This window comes from Sus scrofa, chromosome 2 (genome assembly GCF_054392235.1).
Source record: "Sus scrofa isolate SSC_HxYL_T2T_F1_AM1 chromosome 2, Sscrofa_HxYL_maternal_Yorkshire_Landrace_v2.0, whole genome shotgun sequence".
Classification (NCBI taxonomy): Eukaryota; Metazoa; Chordata; class Mammalia; order Artiodactyla; family Suidae; genus Sus; species Sus scrofa.
Genome location: NC_139384.1, coordinates 77,185,675 through 77,208,447, shown reverse-complemented (window position 1 = coordinate 77,208,447; position 22,773 = coordinate 77,185,675). Strand labels below are relative to the sequence as shown.

Below are 22,773 nucleotides of genomic sequence, written 5' to 3'. Positions count from 1 at the left end.
TTATAATGGAAATTGGCAATAAAAAGACTGAGGTATTGATACAGGCAACAACTTGTATGATTCTAAAAGGCACTATGCTGAGTGAAAGAAGCCCATGTAAACAAGCAAACATTTATTTTAAAATTCTTATTCTGGGGAGTTCCCGTCATGGCGCAGTGGTTAACGAATCCGACTAGGAACCATGAGGTTGCGGGTTCGGTCCCTGCCCTTGCTCAGTGGGTTAAAGATCCGGCGTTGCCGTGAGCTGTGGTGTAGGTTGCAGACGCGGCTCAGATCCTGCATTGCTGTGGCTCTGGCGTAGGCCGGTGGCTACAGCTCCGATTCAACCCCTAGCCTGGGAACCTCCATATGCCGCGGGAGCGGCCCAAGAAATAGCAACAACAACAACAACAACAAAGACAAAAGACAAAAATAAATAAATAAATAAATAAAGTGGTGTGTTTGAACACGTCTAAAAAATAAAATAAAATAAAATTCTTATTCTGCATTGAAATGATGATCTGATTCTTGGTTAGGTAGGTTAAGCACTTGGGTTGTTTTCTTTTTCTTTCTTTCTTTTTTTGGGGGGGGTGGGTGGCTGTACCCATTGCATATGGAAGTTCCCAGGCTAAGGGTAGAATCAGAGCTGCAACAGTCAGCCTACACCACAGCCACAGCAACATCAGCTCTGAGCCACATCTGTGACCTACACCACAGCTCATGGCAACACCAGATCCTTAACCCACTGAATGATGCCAGGGATCAAACCTGCATCCTCATGGATACTAGCCAAATTCATTTCTGCTGGGCCACGATGGGAAATCCATGTTTTTAAATTAATTAATGTTGTGTGAATTTCTGCTGTACAGCAAAGTGACCCAGTTATTCATACACACACACACACACACACACACACACACACACATTCTCTTTCTTATATTATCTTCCATCATGATCTATCTCAAGAGACTGGATGTAGTTTCCTGTGCTATACAATAGGACCTCATTGCTTATCCATTTTAAATGTGATAGTTTGCATCTATAAATCCCAAACTCCCTGTCCATCCCACTTCCTCCCCCTCCCTCTTAGCAATCACAAGTCTGTTCTCCATGTCTGTGAGTCTGTTTCTGTTTTGTAGCAAGTTCATTTGTGCCATATTTTAGATTCTACATGTAAGTGATAGCATATTATATTTGTCTTTCTCTTTCTGATTTCACTTAGTATGAGAATTTCCATGTTGCATCCATGGAAATGGCATTATTTTGTTCTTTTTATGGCTAAGTAATATTGCACTGTATATATGCACCACATCTTCTTAATCCATTCATCTGTCAATGGACATTTAAGTTGTTTCCATGTTTTTGGCTATTGTGAATAGTGCTGCAATGAACATGGGGTACATGCATCTTTTTGAATTGTAGTTTTGTTCAGGTATATACCCAAGAGTGGGATTGCTGGATTATATGGTAGTTCTACTTTTAGTTTTCTCAGGACCCGCCCTACTTTTTCCATGGTGGTTTTATCAATTTACATTCACCAACAATGTAGGAGGGTCCTCTTTTCTCCACATCCTCTTCAGAATTTATTTGTAAACATTTTAATGATGGTCATTCTGACCAGATAAGGTGATACTTCACTGTAGTATTGATTTGCATTTCTCTAATAATTAATGATGTTGAACATCTTTTCATGGGTCTGTTGGCCTTCTGTATGTTTTCTTTGAAGAAATGTCTACTTAGGGCTTCTGCCCATTTTTCATTTGGATTGTTTGGTTTTTTGGTTGTTGAGTTGTATGAGTTGTTTTTATATTGTGGAGATTAAGCCCTTGTCAGTTGCAGCTATTTTCTCCCATTCCATAGGTTGTTTTTTTTTTTCTTTTTTTTTATGGTTTCCTTTGCTGTGTAAAACTTGTAAGTTTGATTAGGTCACATTTGTTTATTTTTGTTTTTATTTCTATTCCCTTGGGAGACTGACCCAATAGAACATTTGTATGGTTTACATTAGAGAATGTTTTGCCTACATTCTCTTCTAGGGGTTTTATGGTATCATGTTTTATATTTAAGTCTTTAAGCCATTTTGAGTTTATTTTTGTGCATGGTGTGAGGGTGTGTTCCAATTTCATTGATTTGGAAGCTATCCAGTTTTCCCAGCACCACTTGCTGAAGAGACTATATTTTTCCCATTTTATATTCTTACCTCCTTTGTTGAAGATTCATTGACAGTAGGTGTCTGGGTTTATTTCTGGGCTCTATTCTGTTCCATTGAACCATATGTCTCTTTTTGTACCAGCACAGCACTGTTTTGATTACTGTAGCTTTGTAATACTGTCTAAAGTCTGGGAGATTTATGCCTCCTGCTTTGCTTTTTTTCCCTCATGTTTGCTTTGGCATTTCTGGGTCTTTTATGGTTCCATATAAATTTTTTGGATTGTTCTCATTCTGTGAAAAATTCCATGGGTAATTTGATAAGGATTGCATTAAATCTGTAGATTGTTTTGAGTAGTATGGCTATTTTAACAATATTAATTCTTCCAATCCAGGAACATGGGATATCTTTCCATTTCTTTGAATCCTCTTTAATTTCCTTTATTAATGTTTATAGTTCTTGGTGTACAAGTCTTTCACCTCCTTGGTCAGGTTTATTCATAGGTATTTTATTTATTTATTTATTTATTTATTTATTTATTTATTTATTTAGTGTGATTTTAAAAGGCATTTTTTTACATTCCCTTTCTGATATTTCATTGTTAGTGTACAGAAATGCATACTGATTTCTGAATGTTAATCTTGTATCCTTCTACTTTACTGAATTCATTGATCAGTTCAAGTAGTTTTTGTGTGGAGTCCTTAGGGTTTTCTATATACAATAACATGTCATCTGCGTATAGTGACAATTTTACCTCTTCTCTTCCAATTTGAATGCCTTTTATTTCTTTTGTTTGTCTGATTGCTCTGGCTAGCACTTACAATACTACGTTGAATGATAGTGGTGAGAGTGGGCATCCTTGTCTTGTTCTAGATTTTAGCCAGAAGGCTTTCAGCTTTTTTCCATTGAGTATTACATTGGATGTGGTTTGTAATAAATGGCTTTTATTATGTTGAGATATGGCCCTTGTATACCCACTCTGGTAAGAGTTTTTATCATGAATGGATGTGGAATCTTGTCAAATGTTTTTCTGTATCTACTGAGATGATCATGTGTTTTTTGACTTTTCTTTTGTTAACGTGGTGTATGACATTGATTGATTTGCATATGTTGAATCCTTCTTGTGAACTTGGGATGAATCCCACTTGGTCATTGTGTTTGATATTTTTTACGTGTTTTTGTGTGTTATTGGGGGGGGGGTTGGTTTGCTAAATTTTTTTGAGAATATTTGCATCTATATTCATCAAAGGTATTGGCCTATAACTTTCTTTTTTCTGTAGTATTTTTGGTTTTGCTATTAGGGTGATGGTGACTTCCTACAATGTCTAGGAATGTTCCTCCTTCAATATTTTGGAAGAATTTGAGAATGATTGCTTTATATGTTTTTCATATGTTTGGTAGAATTCTTCTGTGAAGTCATCTGGTCCTGGACTTTTGTTGTAAGAAATTTTAAAAATTGCATATTCTATTTTACTTCTAGTGATTGGTCTGTTCAAATTATCTGTTTCTTCTTGATTCAGTTTTTGTGGGCTATATGTTTCTAGAAGGTTATTCATTTATTCTAGGTTGTCAAATTTGTTGGCATATGATAGTTCACAGTATTCTCTTATTGTCTTTTGTAGTTCGCCATTATCAGTTGAGATTTCTCCTTTTTCATTCCTTATTTTGTTTATTTGGGTTATCTCTCTTTTCTTTTTGTTGAGCCTGGCCAGAGGTTTGTCATTTTTGTTTATATTTTTGAAGAACCAGGTCTTGGTTTTATTGATTTTTCCTATTTTTTAATCTCTGTTTTATTGATTTCCTCTATGATCTTTATTGTTTCCTTCCTTCTGCTGACCTCAGGTTTTGTTTGTTCTTCTTTTTCCAGTTCTTTTAGGTGGTAGGTTTCGGTTGTTGATTTGCAATTTTTTTTGTTTTTTGAAGAAGGCATGTATCACTAGGAACTTCCTTCTAAGAAATGCTTTTGTGGCATCCCATCAATTGTGTTTTCAAGGTTTTTCAAGGTTTTTCTTGGTTTTAAAATTTGAATGTGGGTTCATTTTAGTGGATAGTTTTTTTCTTTTTTCTCACTGTCTTTCCATTTTTATGCTCATGCTTTATCATCTAACAGATTCACGGTTGTTCTTATCAATCGCTGGTTCTCTAGCCTTGAATTCCATCCAATAACTAAGTCCAGGTGCTAAATGATTTTGAGAATATCAACAAAGCAGCCATCAAACCATTAGGTAGCTTACTCCAATATGCCTTGGAGCCTTTTTATTTTTGAAACTTTCTACTTTTCTAAGTCCACAGTCATGGTCTCAAACAGTGTCCACAGCTCTTGTGTTCACTCATATTTCTCAATAACAAACCTCCACCTGTGCCCTTGAATGCTAAAATTTTATATCTGCATGTCTTTTGTATTTTTTTATTTTATGTATTTGAGGCAAATAAGATTAAATGGTAAGAGGTGACATTACAATACCAACTTGTCTCATGTTGGGTTTAAGAAAGATATAGGCTAATGAAGTTCATATGGTAGCAATGAATAATAGAATAAAATTGATAGATAAAAGGAACATATTCAATTCCTTAAAGACGAAAAATATTTTAATTAATATTAACATGAACTACCAATGAAACCTATTAGATAATAGGTACATATAACTAAATGTACTGAGATTATACCTTCCCACCATGATACTTCTTACAACTCTATGAAAAATTAAGACATGGGAGTTCCCGTCATGGCTCTGTTGTTAACGAACCCAACTAGTATCCATAAGGACACAGGCTCAGTCCCTGGCCTTGTTCAGTGGGTTAAGGATTTGGCATTACCATGAGCTGTGGTGTAGGTCACAGATGCAGCTTGGATCCTGCATTGCTGTGGCTGTGGCATAGGCCAGCAACTGTAGCTCTGATTCTACCCCTCGCCTGGGAACCTCCATATGCCACAGATGTGGCCCTAAAAAGATTTTAAAAAATTAAGAAATGAACATGAGCAGGCACAAATGCAGAAAAATAGATGGTGTACACTTGGCCTCATAGGGTCAGAAAAACAGTCATCCTGCTCTCCCATGTAGAGTCTTGATCTTAAGAATTTGCATTATCCTGGGACCACAGTAGCAATAAATTGCTCACTTAATGAGGACCTTTGGAAATTGAATCTCTAGGGTTCAAGACTGCCATCTGCTCATGACCACCTCAATCAAGAGTCCTTTCCCAGAAAAGAAGTAGCATACCCAAGATTTGTACCATATATGATTCATCTTGTCCAGGAACAGAGTGATTCACTGAGATCCTTCACTTCCTAAGGACAAATCTTTTGTATGGTACATCAGGGATGTCAAGCATCATTCTGTTGTGATGCCATCCAGTTAGCTTAATGCCTCTTAGTGAATGTTTTGAAATGAGGGCAATTTTTTGCAGTTTCATCCAGAGAAATTATGTATCTGATAATTAGAAACAGATCACTACCTTGCCTAGCTTAAGCCATCTTCACATGGTTTGTATTTTTTGTATTGTGCACCAATACTTAAGAAGCTCTGATTTACTAATATCATATTCTTTACTACAAACATGACCATTTCTTCCTGATTAGAAATCTGCCTGCTCTAAAACAGGGTGGCTTTTGGGGCAGGGGCACACACCTGCAGCATGTGAAAGTACCCAGGCAAGGGATCGAACTTGTCCCATAGCAGTGACCCCAGCTGCTGCAGTGACAATGCCAGATCCTTAACCCACTGCACTACAAGGGAACTCCAAAAACATGGTGAGTTTTATAGAAATTTCTGACATTTCTTTGTGTTCCTGTGACAGTTGGGATGGTGCAGAAAGATTAGTAAAGTTCACCTTACCTTTCCATTCCTGTTTCTTGGCACATCTAAGTATTATTTCTCTTGCTTGGCCCTAGAGTGGCTTAATACCCAGACAAAGTCTTCATTGCCTCCCTAGTCTCTTGGTTTACATTTATAAAAGTATCAAATGTTTTAAATAATCAAAACAGCACATATAGTTAAGTTAACAAAACAACCACATCTAAACTTTTTCAAAATTAATTGTTCATGCTGACATATCAGCTGCAAGTTTTTTAAGTAATAAATAAAATATACATGGATAAGGCATTTCTTTTTCTTCCCCTTCTCTTAGACTCCTTCCATTCCCAAGATGGTGTTTGCCTCTTGCAAGAATCTTAATGTTTGTCTAGGGACCATACATTTCATTATCTTATTGCCACATCTTCCTTATCAGATTCATCAACAACATGGACCCCAGAAACCAAACAGATGTTTCAGAGTTTCTTCTCATGAGATTGACAGAGGATCCAGAATTGAAGACCATCTTCTTCAGATTGTTCCTGTCCATGTACCTGGTCACTGTCCTGGGAAATCTGCTCATTGTCCTAGCTGTCATCTCTGACTCCCACCTCCACACTCCCATGTATTTCTTTCTCTCCAATCTGTCCTTCACAGATATCTGTTTGAGCACAACCATGATCCCAAAGATCCTGGTGAACATCCGGGCTCAGAATCAGAGAATCTCTTATGCAGGTTGCATCACCCAGATCTGCTTTGTCCTGACTTTTGTTTGTTGGGAAAGTTTTCTCCTTTTAGTAATGGCCTATGATCGCTATGTGGCCATTTGTCACCCACTGAGATATACAATCATCATGAACCCCCGGCTCTGTGGTCTGCTGACCCTACTCTCCTTGTTCATTAGCATTGCAGATGCCCTGCTCCACAGTCTGATGGTGCTGCAACTGTCCTTCTGCACAGACCTGGAAATCCCCCTCTTCTTCTGTGAAGTTGTTCAGGTCATCAAGCTGGCCTGTTCTGATACCCTCATCAATAACATCCTGATCTATCTTGCAGCTGGGGTACTTGCTGGTGTTCCCCTTTCTGGAATCATTTTCTCTTACATTCAAATTGTTTCCTCTATTTTGAGAATGCCATCATCAGGTAGAAAGTACAAAGCTTTTTCCACCTGTGGGTCTCACCTCTCAGTTGTATCCTTGTTCTATGGGACAGCTTTTGGGGTGTATATTAGTTCTGCAGTTACTGACTCTTCCAGGAAGACTGCAGTGGCTTCCTTGATGTACACTGTGGTCACTCCCATAATGAACCCCTTCATCTACAGCCTGAGGAACAGAGACATGAAAGGAGCTTTGAAGAAACTCATTAGTAAGGTACTTAGATTTTTGTGATTGTGTCATTGGATTTGGGATGGGTTCACTAGAATGAATTAAAGTAACTAGAATATTGGAGTTCTCTTCTGGCACAGTGACTTAAGGATCCAACATTAACGCTGAAGTGGCTTGGGTTGCTGCTGTGGTGCAGGTTTAATCCCTGGCCCCACAACCTCCAGATTCTGTGGGTCAGCCAAGAAGAAAAAAAAAAAAAAGAATATTAGTGAGCTAGAATGTCTGACTCTTTCATCACCACGTTCTTAAATGAATAGATAACATGATGGCTAAACTTACTATTTATTTTTGTTTGTTTGTTTTGGCCTCACCCTCAGCATGCGGAAGTTCTTAGACCAGGGATCAAACCCATGCCACCGTAGTGACAATGCCAGGCCTTTAATCACTAGGCCACCAGCAAACTCTCACACCACAGTTTATGGCAATGCCAGATCCTTGACCCACTGAGTGAGGCCAGGGATAGAACCTGAATCCTCATGCTTCTAGTTGGGTTCATTAACCACTGAACCACGATGGGAACTCTACATATATACATTCTTTTTCTCACATTATCCTCCATCATGCTCCATCATAAGTGACTAGATATAGTTCCCAGTGCTATACAGCAGGATCTAATTGCTTATCCATTCCAAAGGCAATAGTTTTTATCTATTATAGAACCATTATTTTTATTTTTATTTTTTTTTTTATCTTTTTTTTTTGTCTTTGTTGTTGTTGTTGTTGTTGTTGCTATTTCTTGGGCCGCTCCCGCGGCATATGGAGGTTCCCAGGCTAGGGGTTGAATCGGAGCTGTAGCCACCGGCCTACGCCAGAGCCACAGCAACGCGGGATCCGAGCCTTGTCTGCAACCTACACCACAGCTCACGGCAACGCCGGATCGTTAACCCACCGAGCAAGGGCAGGGATCAAACCCGCAACCTCATGGTTCCTAGTCGGATTCGTTAACCACTGCGCCACGACGGGAACTCCAGAACCATTATTTTTAAATACGGTTTGTTCTTTTTTGTGATTTTTAAATTTTTTCTGCTGTAGTTGATTTATAGTGTTCTGTCAATTTCTACTGTACAGCAAAGTGACCCAATCATCCTTATACATACATATTCTTTTTCTCACATTATCCTCCATCATGTTCCATCAGAGGTGACTAGATATAGTTCCTTGTGCTGTATCTTCTATCTTTGGCTTTTTTTTTTTTGCTATTTCTTGGGCCGCTCCCACGGCATATGGAGGTTCCCAGGCTAGGGGTCGAATCGGAGCTGCAGCCACCGGCCTACGCCAGAGCCACAGCAACGCTGGATCCGAGCCGCATCTGCAACCTACACCACAGCTAACGGCCGGATCGTTAACCCACTGAGCAAGGGCAGGGATCGAACCAGCAACCTCATGGTTCCTAGTCGGATTTGTTAACCACTGAGACAGGAACACCCTCCCATGTAGAATCTTGATCTTAAGAATTTGCATTGTCCTGGGATCACGGTGACAATAAATTACTCAGCTAATGAGGATCTTTGGAAATTGAATCTCTAAGGATACAGAAACTACGGTATGCTTCTGGCCACCTCATTCAACAATCCTATTTCTAAAAAGAAGTAGCACTCCTACCATAAATAATATCTTTTGCCCAGTAGCCAATGACTCATTCAGAGCCTCTTCTTCCTAAGGAGAGATCTTCTGTATGGTGGATGTCAAGCACCATTCCACTGGGATGCCACCCAGGTAACCTAAGTTCCCTTCGTGAATGTTTGAAAATGATGGCAGGTCTTTTGCAGCAGGTTCATCCAGGGGAAGCTGTGAAGAGAGCATATACGTTAGATGATGAAAACCAAGTCACCCATGGATCTCCTGCCTAACTATCACTTTCTTCACATATTTCCTTGTACTTTGCACCAATTCTCAAACATCTCTCATTTACTAATATTATAATCCCTCTCTGCTATGACTAGGACCATTTCTTGGTGAGTAGAAATCTCTCTGTTTTAAATCAGGGTGACTTTTTAAGAATTGTCTGACATTTTTTGTATTCCTTGATTGTGGGGAGTTAGGTAGAAAGGTTGATAAATTTCATCTTATCTTCCTATTCCTAGTTGTTAACACACCTAGGAATTGTCTGTGCTGTTTGACCTGAGGTCACTGGGGATCCAGGCAAAACCTTCAACTGCCTCCCTAATCTGTTTCTCTTATAAAATTACCATTTTAAATATAATAGTTTGAACATGGATGGAACTAGAGACTCTCATACAGAGTAAGGTAAGTCAGAAAGAGAAAGACAAACACCACATGATATCCCTTATATATGGAATCTAATACACAGCACAAATGAATCTTTCCACAGAAAAGAAAGCCATGGTCTTGGAGAAGAACAGACTTGTGGTTGCCTGGGGGAAGGGGAGGGAGTGGGATGGATTGGGAGCTTGGTGTTAATGGATGCAAACTATTGCTTTTGGAATGGATTAGCAATGAGACCCTGCTGTGTAGCACTGAGAACTATGTCTAGTCACTTATTATGGAGCATGATAATGGGAGAAAAAATAATGTATACATGTATGTATAAGCGGGTCACCATGCTGTACGGTAGAAAAAAAATTGTATTGGAGAAATAACAATAAAAAAAAATTTTTTAATATATATACTTTTCATTCAATTTAAATATATATATATATAATAGTTTGTATCTACCAACCCCAAACTCCACGTGAGGCCCTACTGTACCACACAGGGAACTCAATTCAGTCTCTTAGGACAAAACATGATGGAAGATAGCATGAGAAAAAGAATGTATGTATAATGTATGACTGGGTCCCTATGCTGTACATCAGTAATCGACACAACACTGTAAATCAACTATAATAAAAATTTTTAAATTAAAAAATTTTAATTACCAAAAGTTTTAAAAAATCAGAACAGCATAGATAGATAAAGTGAAAAAAATAACCACCTCGACCATTTCCAGGTTTAATTTTAATTATCGACTGTTGTATTAGCTTTAGATTTTGTTGCTTTTTTTTTACAGTAACAAAAAATATGCATACCAATGACTTTCTCTTTTCTTTCCTCTCTGTTAGTCCCATTTCCCAAGATGTCATTTGCCTTTTGTGATATTTCTGTTACTTGTTTAGGGATCACATATGTCATTGTCTTGTTATGACATCTTTTCATTAGGTTTATCAACAATATGGAACCCAGAAACAACACAAGCATTTCAGAATTTCTTCTCATGGAAGTGACAAAGAATCCAGAACTGCAGACCCTGATCTTCAGCCTATTCCTGTCCATGTACCTGGTCACTGTCCTGGGGAACCTGCTCATCATCCTGGCTGTCAGCTGTGACTCCCACCTCCACACCCCTATGTATTTCTTCCTCGCCAACCTGTCCTTTACGGACATCTGTTTAAGCACAACCACAATCCCAAAGATCCTGGTAAACATCCACACACAGAATCAAAGCATCACGTACACAGGCTGCCTTACACAGGTCTGCTTTGTCCTGGTGTTTGCAAGTCTGGATAGTTGTATTCTTTCAGCAATGGCCTATGATCGCTATGTAGCCATTTGTCACCCACTGAAGTACACAGTCATCATGAATTCTGGTCTCTGTTTCTTGTTGCTTCTTCTTTCCCTGTTTATTAGCATTGTGGATGCCCTGCTCCACAGTCTAATGCTGTTGCATCTATCCTTCTGCACAGATCTGGAAATTCCCCTCTTCTTCTGTGAAGTTGTTCAGGTCATCAAGCTGGCCTGTTCTGATACCCTCATCAATAATATCCTGATATATTTTGCATCTAGCATATTTGGGGGTATTCCTGTGTGTGGAATCATTTTCTCTTATGCTCAAATAGTGCCCTCTGTTTTGAGAATGCCATCAGCAGGCAGAAAGTATAAAGCTTTCTCCACTTGTGGGTCTCACCTCTCAATTATATCTTTATTTTATGGGACAGCTTTTGGGGTGTACATTAGTTCTGCTGTTAGTAACTCTTCGAAAAATTCTACAGTGGTTTCCATGATATATACTGTTGTCCCTCAAATGATGAACCCCTTTGTCTATAGTCTGAGGAACAGGGACATGAAAGGAGCCTTGAGAAAGCTCATCAGTATCTAGGACATCTTTTAGTCTGTGACATTTCATTGCTTTGTACTGGGATTTGTAGAATGAGTTGAAGAGACATAAATACTGGTGAATCCAATGCCTGATTTTGTATCAAGTACTTTGAAAATGACTGTGTAACATAATGAATTAGTTCATTTTAACTTAGCGTTGAAACTTCATTAGCTCTTTGTATATAATTCTGAATGTAAAAAATAAATGCACACCACACCCTTTGCAAGTCTCCCCAGAGGTTTAAAGTCAATAGTTCTTGCTGGAGGTCAGAGACATCTTACTACAAACAAGACCCTCAGGTGGTCTCTCTCTGCATCTGTTCTGTGGACATCAACAGAGGAAGCTCTGCTTGAGTGCCAGGCAGGAAACTCTTCCCCTTTGAGACTTCCACTGTTTCACCTCCATACTCACACAGATAATTCTATCTTATGGCTCTGCTTTTTTGTGCTTATGGGAAAAGTGATGCCCCTAAACTTGCCAACTTCCTTTTACCCCTCTGCTATCTTACACTCAACATCTCCTTGTCAAGAGAGAGTAGTTTGCCATAGAATAAATGTCCTCATTAAAGCCACATATAAAAGTTTTGCATTACCACCTGAAGGGTCTCCCACTCACATCATCTGCTCCTCTTCCAGTGCAAATACTATCCTGAATTCCGTACTTATTTTCCTTGAGGTTCTTCTTTTGGATTGGATCCTATGAAATTACCAATATTTGATCATATTTGCCCTGTGAAACTGGCAATAGGATTAAATGTCATTGTGTTATCTCCCTAATACATATTCCTGCCCAATTTATGAATTTACCTCTTTCAAACTTAAAATTTTAATATAATATGTGAATCTTTTAATCTTGATTGCTTCCCTCATTATTGCACCTCGAGATTTAATCAACTTGTTGGTCATATCAGGAACTTATTTCTAATCCTTTGTGTTTTCACATTATGTATGGTTACTTTTCAAAGTAGGTATGCTGTTCAATATGGATGAAAATTTTGCGTGTAACTAGTTTTCTGCTATTAAAAATACACCTATTTTAATATTTTTGTATATTTTTTGGTGGAAGTAGAAGACAGTTTTATATTTGTAATGAAAATATTGAGTAAAAGTGAGTATGAATTCTCTCTCTTTCCCTTTTTTTTTTTTTTTTTTTTTTTCTTTTTCTTTAGGGCTGCACTTGTGGCACATGGAAGTTCCCAGGCTAGGGGTCGAATCAGAGCTACACCTTCCAGGTTACACCACAACCACAGCAACATTGGATCTGAGCTGCATCTGTGACCTGCACCACAGCTCATGGCAATGCTGGATCCCTGACCCACTGAGTGAGGCCAGGGATCTAATGAGTATCCTCATGGATACTGGTTGGATTCGTTTCCATTGCACCACAACAGGAACTCCTGAATTCTCCTTTTGTACCAAAAATTTCTCCTAAGTGGCCAAACCAAATACAATTCAGAAGGTCTTGGTGATCTGATACACTTTCAAGTAAACTGATAATCTAGTGGGTGTAAAAAGCATTTCATTAATAGCTGTATCTCATCATTATGTGGTTGAGGGTTTTTTTCACATATTAATTTCCCTTTCTTTTCTTTTAGTTATTTATTGATTTGTTTTGGATGCAACCACAGCATGTGGAAGTTCCTGGACCAGGGATGGAAACCACACCACTGTTGCAGCCTGTGCCATAGCTGCAGCAACGCTGGATCATTAACACCAAGCTAAACTCCCTAATTTCCTTTAAGTATATAATTGTGGCATTTCAACTGAGTGGTTTTATCTTTTTCTTATTAATTCATATGAGTCCTTTACATAATTTCAATCCATGGCACCCTAAGGCAAAAAAAGTGTGCACTGAAACTATTGTGAAAAAATTAGAAAAAGGTAATTATGAAAAATCCTTAAAAAGTAACCAATTTTTCTGTATTGACCAGAGACAAAATTGTCACAGAATAAATTATTATCTGCTATCTAAATATACACAATGAAGATTGTGTGAGGAAACATTTGTGACAATTAGAGAGAAAAATGCCTGAGAGTTCCAATTTTATAATAACATATTTTAAAATATTCTATTTAAATCCACATATATAAACTATATCTTCACATCTATAATTGGTATCAGAATTGGTGATGTCAATTAGATAAATATTTCTTCACTCATCCCCCCAGAGGAGACCAGAATCCAATGAGAGAAGGATAACCTGTCCATATCTGCAAAGAATTTGAAATGGAAGTGAGCAGATCTAAGTGGAGAAGAGTACAAGTTGTACACCTGGTCTCATGGGATCAGGAAAGCATCCATCCTGATTCCTCCCTTCTAGAGCCTGATCTTTATGGATTTGTACTGTCTTGGGATTGCAGTGGCAATAACATTGTTTGGATAATGAGAGGATTTGGAAATTGAGCCTCTAGGGTTACAGAGATGGCATTCTGCCTATGACCACCTCATCAACAATCCTTCCCATGAAAATTTATAGCACACCTAAGCCTGCTGCCAGAGATGATCTCTCTTCCTGGGAACCCCAGTCTCAGTCCTTCTGCCCTTCCTGAGGACAGATCTCCTATATGGCACATTCAGAGAAGATGCCAAGTACCCTTCTGCCATGATGCCAGCCAAGTAACCTAACATCCCACAATGAATGTTTGGAAATGACAGCAGGCATTTTGCAATAGTTTCATCCAGGGGAAGCTGTATGAGAGTTCATACATCAGACAGAACTGAGTCACCCATAGTCCTCTTGCCTGTCAGTCATCTTCACATATTTCCGTGTACTTTGCACCTATATTCAAACACTTCTCATTTATTAACATTGTACTCATTCTACCTGGGTAGACCATTTCTTCCTGGGTAGAAATCTGCCTCTTTTATTCTTTTTCTTTTCTTTTTCTTTTTAGGGCCCCACCTGTGGCATGTGGAAGTTCCAAGACTAGGAGTCAAATTGGAGTTACAGCTGCCAGCCTATGCCACAGCCACAGGAACACCAGATCCAAGACACATCTGTGACCTACACCACAGCTTGGGGGTAACCCTCACTGAATGAGGTCAGGGATCTAACCTGTAGCCTCATGGATACTAGTCGGGTAGTTAACCCGCTGAGCCACCATGGGAAATCCATGCTTCTTTTATTTATTTATTTTTTCTTTTTAGGGATGCACCTGTGACATTTGGAAGTTCCAGGGCTAGGGGACAAATCAGAGCTGCAGCTGCCAGACTACGCCTCAGCCACAGCAATACCAGATCCGAGCTGCATCTGCAACCTACACTGCAGCTCGTGGCAATGCCAGATCATTAACCCACTGAGCAAGGCCAGAGATCAAACCCACATCCTCACAGACACTATGTCAGTTCTTAACCCGCTAAGCCCCAAAGGGAACTCTGAAAAGTGCCTCTTTAAAACATATTTAAAGCTATAATATTCTCTGACATTAGTTGCCATCTTGTGGTGGGAGGGCAGGGAATCTGGTAAAGTTCACCTTATCATCCTATCCTGGTTCTTAACATACCTATGTATTATCTCAGCTGCCTGCCTCTGAGGTCTCAGGGGCCCCAGACAGAATCTTCAAGCAGCCTCCCAAGGCTACCTATTTCTCTATATAAAATTACCAAAGGTTTTTAAATAATCAGAACCAGTGTAGGCAGTGTAATTTTTTTTAAATGTCCACCTGTTAACCCTTTCCAAATTTAACAATTGTTGACACTGCTATATCAGCTTCAAGTTTGTTAATGAAAATTTTTTTAAAGAAACAGAATTATGTACATAATAGCTAAGACACACATTTTAAATTGCCCTTTCTCAGTGTCCTCCCATTCCCAAGATGATTTTTGCCTCTGGTCATGCTTCTCCTTGTGGTCTAGAAAACACATGTTTGATTGTCTCATCGCTCCATCTTTTCCATCAGATTCCTCAACAATATGGAATGGAGAAATGAAACACGTGTTTCAGATTTTCTTCTCATGAAAGTGACAGAGGATCCAGAACTGCGGTCCCTCCTTTTCAGCCTGTTCCTGCTCATGTACCTGGTCACTGTCCTGGGAAATTTGCTTATCATTCTGGCTGTTAGCTCTGACTCCCACCTCCACACGCCCATGTACTTCTTTCTTTCCAATCTGTCTATTAATGACATCTGTTTAAGCACAACCACAATCCCAAAGATGCTTGTGAATATCCACACACAGAATCAGAGCATCCCTTACGCAGGCTGCCTTACACAGATCTACTTTGTCCTGGTGTTCGCTAGTTTGGAAAGTTGTCTTCTTGCAGCAATGGCCTATGATCGCTATGTGGCCATTTGTCATCCCTTAAGGTACACAGTCATCATGAACTCCCGTCTGTGTGGTCTGCTGATTCTACTTCCTTTGTTAATTATTATTGTGGATGCCCTGCTCCACAGTCTGATGGTGCTGCAGCTGACCTTCTGCACAGACCTGCAAATCCCCCTTTTCTTCTGCGAAGTTGTTCAGGTCATCAAGCTGGCCTGTTCGGATGCCCTCATCAATAACATCCTGATATATGTAGCAACTAGCGTATTTGGTGGTATTCCTGTGTGTGGAATCATCTTCTCTTATGTTCAGATAGTCTCCTCTGTTTTGAGAATGCCATCCGTGGGTGGAAAGTACAAAGCTTTTTCCACCTGTGGGTCTCACCTCTCAGTTGTGTCCTTATTCTATGGGACAGGCTTGGGGGTGTACATTAGTTCTGCTCTGACTAACTCTTCCAGGAAGACTGCAGTAGTTTCCATGATGTACACAGTTGTCCCTCAAATGATGAATCCCTTCATCTATAGTCTGAGGAACAGGGACATGAAAGGAGCCTTAAAGAAACTCATTAAGACTTCTCTTCTGTGACTGTGTCTTCTGCTTTGTACTTGGATTTCTAGAATGAATCAAAGTCACAGAAATTCTGGGTGACCCAGAAAGTCTGACTCTTGCATCATTAACTTATTCTAAAATGACTAGACAACATAACAGGTAAGTAAATTTTAACTTGGGGTTGAAACAAACTTGCTGTTTGTATGGCTCAGTGATGCTTTAGAAATGAGTCCTGTTCTGTAAGCTTGGCTTCCTTAATTTCCTTAAGAAGCTGACCAAGGCAAGGGTTATACTGTTATTTCTGGAATATTAAAAGAAAAGCGGAAAATGTTGGATATGTCAGGGAGAGGATCGGAATATGTCTGTGGTCATAAGAACCTTGATTCAGCCTGATCTCATGATCGGGGCCAGGTGAATTGAACCTCAAGTTCAAGCCTACTCTGAGATATGGGAGAGCTGTTCTTGCAAATTCCAATTCAGTAATTCCTGACACCCATCTCTCATAAAATGTAACTATAAAGGGCAATATCAGCATCTACCACACTCAGTTTTATGATCTCTGAAATTGCTGTAATGTTGCTATCTCAGTGGTTTGAGATGACTATAAGACATTTGATCAGAGATCAGTGAGAAAGATTTCATTTTTATGAAGATGAAGCAACTCTGATTCTAATATGCCAAAACAATGAAATTAGTTATCTTACATCACAGAGATTTAAGAAGTGGGGAATGGGTCGGGGGGATTCCCTAGTGGTCTAATGGTTAGGAATTAGTGCTTTCACTGTTATGTTTTGGGTTCTGTCCCTGGTCTGATCCCACATCAAGCTTCTGTATACTGCAGCCAAGAAAAAAAAAAAAAGTGGGGAATGTAGAGTAAAATTCATTTACTTTTCCACACAGTCTCTTTATCCTGGGAGCTGGTTCCTTTCATGGACCCAGATGGCTGCAACAGATGCAGGCATCATATCTAGAAAGGCTTCCCAGATGCTGAAAACTGACTCTTTTATTCCCTACATCTATTGATATGTAACTTTGCATGGAGTCATCCAGAATATATAACCTTCAATGTCTTTACCATGAATAGGATCATATGCCCCTTCTAAATCTCATTCTGGGCATGGAGAAAATGTTTGAGACACTTAGACTGACTCAACGCAGTGTAATTATTCCTCAGAATTCCACCCCAATAAGCATTACAAACACCTCGGACAATGTCTGACATTTGATACTCAATAAAATTAATTAGTATCATTGTGTTCCATGCCTTGCCTACACTCATAAGCTTCGTTATCTTATTGGTCTCATAATTTTACCACTTGCTTCAGCAATTTGGTTAGCTTTCCTTCATGTTGTATTTATCAGTCTCTTTTTCTGATCTGTGTAATATAATAAAATAATGTATATGCAGTCAGGGCAAAGATAGATAATCTTCTTCTAGTCTCTTATTAACTTGGAAACTTTCTTATTGGTTTATTCTTACAAATAAGAATTTTCACTTTAGTCCCGAGTCATCTTATCTTGCTATAATTCTTACTCATCTCTGTAGGAGTCCACACAGAGATACATCAATGAATGAAATTAACCGTGTCTTTGATGTCTTAGGATTGCCTGCATTTCTATGGCTCTCATGCAAAACTTTTTAATGTATCTTTGTGAGGAAAGGATCCTTTGGAGAACTGCTTTACTGTGAGAAAGAGACATTGAATGTAAGATAAGAAAGGAAATTTAGCAATAGTAGGGAGATCACATTTCCCATATTCACAAAAATGTAAATTCGTCAGTCAAAATGATCTCTGAGGGTGTGGAGGTGACAACAGTGGAGGTCTCAAAGGAGAATCAGAAGAGTTGCTAGAGTGCCTTCTGGTTGGCTTTGGAGGTTGACAGGGTTGTTTTATTTTCAGCACCACAACTGGGAAACAGGTCCTTCCTGGGAATCCTGGTACCATCTAGCACAGAGCTACCTGCATTGATGTTTATAGAATGCCTGAAGATTTTAATTGCATGAAGTCTTTCATACAGAGAGCAGCCTTCTGAATCTCACCCAAGAAATACTGACTTGGAATCTCTTTGGAGACACATGAAAAACTAGCATTTTTAATAAGTACTTTTTGAGATTTTTGATGACTTGTGAAGTTGAGCGGCATGGCTTCAATATTGAAAGACTATGGGAGAGTTTATTTAGAATTAGGAATGTGGGAGGCCTTTTTTTTTTCTATTTTCTTTTTTTTTTCTTTTTTTCAAAAATCTTTTTAGGGCCATGCCCTGGGCATGTGTAAGTTCCCCAGCTAGGGGTCAAATCAGAGCTTCAGCAGCCGGCCTACACCACAGCCACAGCAACATGGATCAGAGCCAAGTCTTTGCTCTACATAGCAGCCCATAGCAATGGATTCTTAACCCACTGAGTGAGGCCAGGGATCAAACTTGTGTCCTCACTGGATACTGGTCGAGTTTGTCACTGCTGAGCCAAAATGAGAACTCCAGGGAGACTTTTTTTCAGTTTTCCCTTTAATGTAATATATACCAGGTAGTGCATGAAACTATATGTAGTTCTGAAAGGATAGCAACGTAATAAAACACATATATCTACACAAGGGTTAAAAATAGGGCAATGCCATCGCCACAGAATCCACCTAATGGGTCTCCCACTCATATCACTCTGTCCCCTCAAGTGACACGCTCCTGAATTGTGTACATATCATTTTCTTTGAAGTTCTTCTTTTCCTTTACCCCTTGAAATTTCCAGCATTTGATCATATTTGTCCTATAAAACAGGCAATAAGATTAAATGCCATTGACTTATCACCCTTGCATATTTTTCTGATTTTCACATTTGCCTCATTTCTAACTTGTTAGAAGATTAATCTTAAAGTATGAATTTTATGTCCTGGCTATTCTTTTCACTGTTGCCCTTTCAAGGTTCAATCATGTGGTTGGTTGTAGCAGAAATGAACTCACTTCCAATACTCTGGACTCTTACATTATATGTGGTATCTTTTCAAAATATATGTCCTTTCAGATACTGATGGAAATTTTGTGTCTTTGTACTTAGTTTTATGGTGTTCTGAATAAACCTTTTGAATAGTCTCTTATATGCCTCTGGTATAAATGAGAATGTTTTGTAATTGGGATGGAAATATTGAGTATAAGGGAGTACCAAGTCTCCAAAAAGCTTTCCTTTGAACAAATTAACACATACGTTGAAAAGTCTTGGTGATCCATATAATCACCAACACATTTTTAAGAATACTGACAATGTAATAGGTATAAAAAGATTTCTTTAATTGACATGTGTCTTGTTATTAAATTGTTGATATTTTTCAAATATTTATTTTGCTCTCTGTTAACTTTCTTTTTATATATATATATTTTTTTAATTTTATTTTCCCACTGTACAGAATGGGGATCAAGTTATTCTTACATGTATACATTTTTCCCCCACCCTTTGTTCTGTTGCAACATGAGTATCTAGACAAAGTTCTCAATGCTACTCAGCAGGATCTCATTGTAAATCTATTCTAAGTTGTGTCTGATTCTGTTAAATTTCTATTTGTGGACTTATGGCTGCCCGTGGGGAGAGGGAGGGAGTGGGAGGGATTGGGAGCTTGGGGTTAACGGATGCAAACTATTGCTCTTGGAATGGATTTACAATGAGATCCTGCTGTGTAACATTGAGAACTATGTCTAGATACTTACATCTCAACACAACAATGGGAGAAAAAAGTATGTATACATGTATGTGTGACCTGGTTTCCATGCTGTACAGCAGAAAAAAATTTAAAAAAATAAAAATAATAGATTTCTATTTGTGGTATTTCTACTGAGTTGATTATCTTTTTCTTATTGATTGATATGACTTCTTTGTATTATCAGACTATTATTTTCAGTTGTATGCACTCCAAATTTCTTTTTATGTGAATGTCTTGCTTTTGGATATTTTTTATAGTTTTTTTTTTTCTTTAATGAACACAAGTTCTTAGTTTTAATGCAGTGCATTTGTCTGTAACTTCCATAATGCTTTGCGTTCCATAGATCTTTTAAATGAAATCTATAGTTACTTCAACCTAGGAGTCACTGTTTGGGCCTTTACATTAGAAACAATAACCTTCCTAGAATTTAGTTTTGCCTTGAGACAGGGATCCAAATTCATTTCTATGCCCCTGGATAAACTGTCCATTTTTGTGCTGGTCTTTTCTGGGCTCTATCTTCTCATTAACAGGTCTTGTATTTACTCCTGTACCAATTGAATAGGTCTTAATTCTTATAGCACATCATTAAGCTAAAAATAAGATTATTATGAGAAAAAAAGAAGTCCTAATTTTTTTTTTTTTTTTGTCTTTTTGCCATTTCTTGGGCCGTTCCCGCGGCATATGGAGGTTCCCAGGCTAGGGGTCGAATCGGAGCTGTAGCCACCGGCCTACACCAGAGCCACAGCAACACGGGGATCCAAGCTGCATCTGCAACCTACACCACAGCTCATGGCAACGCTGGATCCCTAACCCACTGAGCAAGGGATCGAACCCTCAACCTCATGGTTCTTAGTTGGATTCGTTAACCACTGAGCCACAACAGGAACTCCAAGAAGTCCTAATATTTATCAGCTATAATCACAATGTACATTGCAATACAATTGGTTTTATTTTTTGTTTGTTTTTGCGTTTTAGGGCCACACTCACAGCATATGGACTTTCCCGGGCTAGGAGTCAAATCGGAGCTGTAGCCACCAGCCTACACCAGAGCCATAGCAACGTCAGATCCAAGCCACGTCAGTGACATATGCCACAGCTTACAGCAATACCAGATTTTTAACCCACTGTGCAGAGCCACAGATCAAACCCGCCCCCTCATGGATACTAGTCAGGTTCATCACCACTGACCCACAATGGGAACTCCAATAATTTAGCTATATTTTTAAAATATGTTATTTATATAACATACAGCATATATTTTATAATTAGTTATAATATATAGAACATATAGTATTATAGCATTTATAGGATTATGTATAGTATGGTATAATATACTATAGCATTTTAGTATTATATATTTGGTATCTATGGATTTGCACAGCCTTGGGACCACAGAGACAACAAAATTGCTTGGCTAATGAGGAGTTTTGAAAATTGAACCTCTAGGGATACCTGTGACCTGCCTGTGACCATCTCATTCAACAGTCCTTTCCCTGAAAAGAAATAGCACACCTGAGCCTCCTTCCATAGATGATCCCTCTTGCCCAGGAGCCTGATGGCTCACTCAATTCCTCTGCCCTTCCTGAGTACAGATCTCCTATACAGAACACTCATTGGAAGTGTCAAGCATCATTCCACTGTGATGCCAGCCAGGTAACCTAACATCCCTTAGCAAATGTTGGGGAATGGGGACAGATGTCTCACTCTAGGTTCATTGAGGGAAGACTGGGATGGTTAGAACTCAGCCACCTAAGAGCCTTCTGCCTGTCTTTCATCTTCTTCACGTTTCTCGGTACTTTCCACAAATACACAGACACCTCTCATTGATTAATATAGTACTCATTCTCTACAATAACCCAAACCACTTCCTCTTGAGTTGAAATCTGCTTCTGTTAGAGCAAGATGACTGTTACAAAATCCCCTGACATTCTCTTGCAATCTTGTGGGGGGGTAGGAAGTTTGCTAAAGTTCACCTAATCTTCCCATTCCTGTTCTTGACATACTGATATTTTTTTCAGTTGCCTGACTTTGAGGTCGTTGGGGATCCAGAGAGAATATTCAGCTGCCTCCCTATTCTGTTTCCCCTTATAACACAACCACATGTTTTAATTAATCTAAATGGTATAGACAGGGTAATATAAAAAATGACCCCCCCTTTAACCCTTGTGGGAATTAGCAGTGGATGACATTCTTCTGTGTCAGCCTCAGTTTTGTTTTTGCTTTTTTTTTTTTTTTTGTCTTTTGTCTTTTTGTTGTTGTTGTTGTTGTTGTTGTTGTTGTTGTTATTTCTTGGGCTGCTCCCGCAGCATATGGAGGTTCCCAGGCTAGGGGTTGAATGGGAGCTGTAGCCACCGGCCTACGCCAGAGCCACAGCAACGCGGGATCCGAGCCGCGTCTGCAACCTACACCACAGCTCACGGCAACGCCGGATCGTTAACCCACTGAGCAAGGGCAGGGACCGAACCCGCAACCTCATGGTTCCTAGTCGGATTCGTTAACCACTGCGCCACGACAGGAATTCCTGCTTTTTTTTTTAGTAACAAAATAATATGCATACAGAAGACACATTTCTTTGGAGGGGAGGGGCGGGTGTTTGCACCCTCTGCATGTGGAAGTTCCCAGGCCAGGGATCAAATCTGAGGCACAGCTGCTGCAACAATGCTAGATCTTTAACCCACTGTGCTGGGCCAGGTACCCAAGCCACTGCAGTCAGATTTTTAACCCACTGTGCACAGTTGGAACCCCAGAAGACACATTTCTTATTCCTGTTAGTCTCCATCTCATCCCAAGATAGCATTTGCCTCTGGTGACTCTCCTCCTTCTGGTTTAGAAAACTCACATTGGATTGTGTTGTCAGTCCGTCTCACCCACCAGATTT

General features: G+C 39.2%; 2 protein-coding genes and 1 pseudogene across 2 annotated transcripts; all 3 read left to right on the top strand.

The window, feature by feature from the left end:
• Positions 1–6,356: 6,356 nt before the first annotated feature.
• On the top strand, positions 6,357–7,307 carry LOC100737921 (olfactory receptor 7G1-like). The gene has a single exon (XM_013990294.2). It carries the CDS (start codon positions 6,369–6,371, stop codon positions 7,305–7,307), a length of 939 nt encoding a protein of 312 aa, XP_013845748.1. The 5' UTR covers positions 6,357–6,368.
• A 3,130-nt stretch (positions 7,308–10,437) lies between these two features.
• On the top strand, positions 10,438–13,140 carry LOC100514947 (olfactory receptor 7G1-like). Its single transcript, XM_005652843.3, has 2 exons — positions 10,438–11,392; positions 13,118–13,140. Exons 1-2 carry the CDS (start codon positions 10,477–10,479, stop codon positions 13,138–13,140), a joined length of 939 nt encoding a protein of 312 aa, XP_005652900.2. The 5' UTR covers positions 10,438–10,476.
• Positions 13,141–15,312: 2,172 nt separating this feature from the next.
• On the top strand, positions 15,313–16,277 carry LOC100515126 (olfactory receptor 7G1-like; annotated as a pseudogene).
• The last annotated feature ends 6,496 nt before the right edge of the window (positions 16,278–22,773 follow it).

Excerpts from the sequence above, each read along its gene's own strand:
- LOC100737921 (XM_013990294.2), top strand. The coding sequence starts at position 6,369 with ATGGACCCCAGAAACCAAACAGATGTTTCAGAGTTTCTTCTCATGAGA.
- LOC100514947 (XM_005652843.3), top strand. The coding sequence starts at position 10,477 with ATGGAACCCAGAAACAACACAAGCATTTCAGAATTTCTTCTCATGGAA. Across the intron at positions 11,393-13,117 it reads AGCCTTGAGAAAGCTCATCA|CTAAACTCCCTAATTTCCTT; the intron begins GTATCTAGGACA and ends ATTAACACCAAG.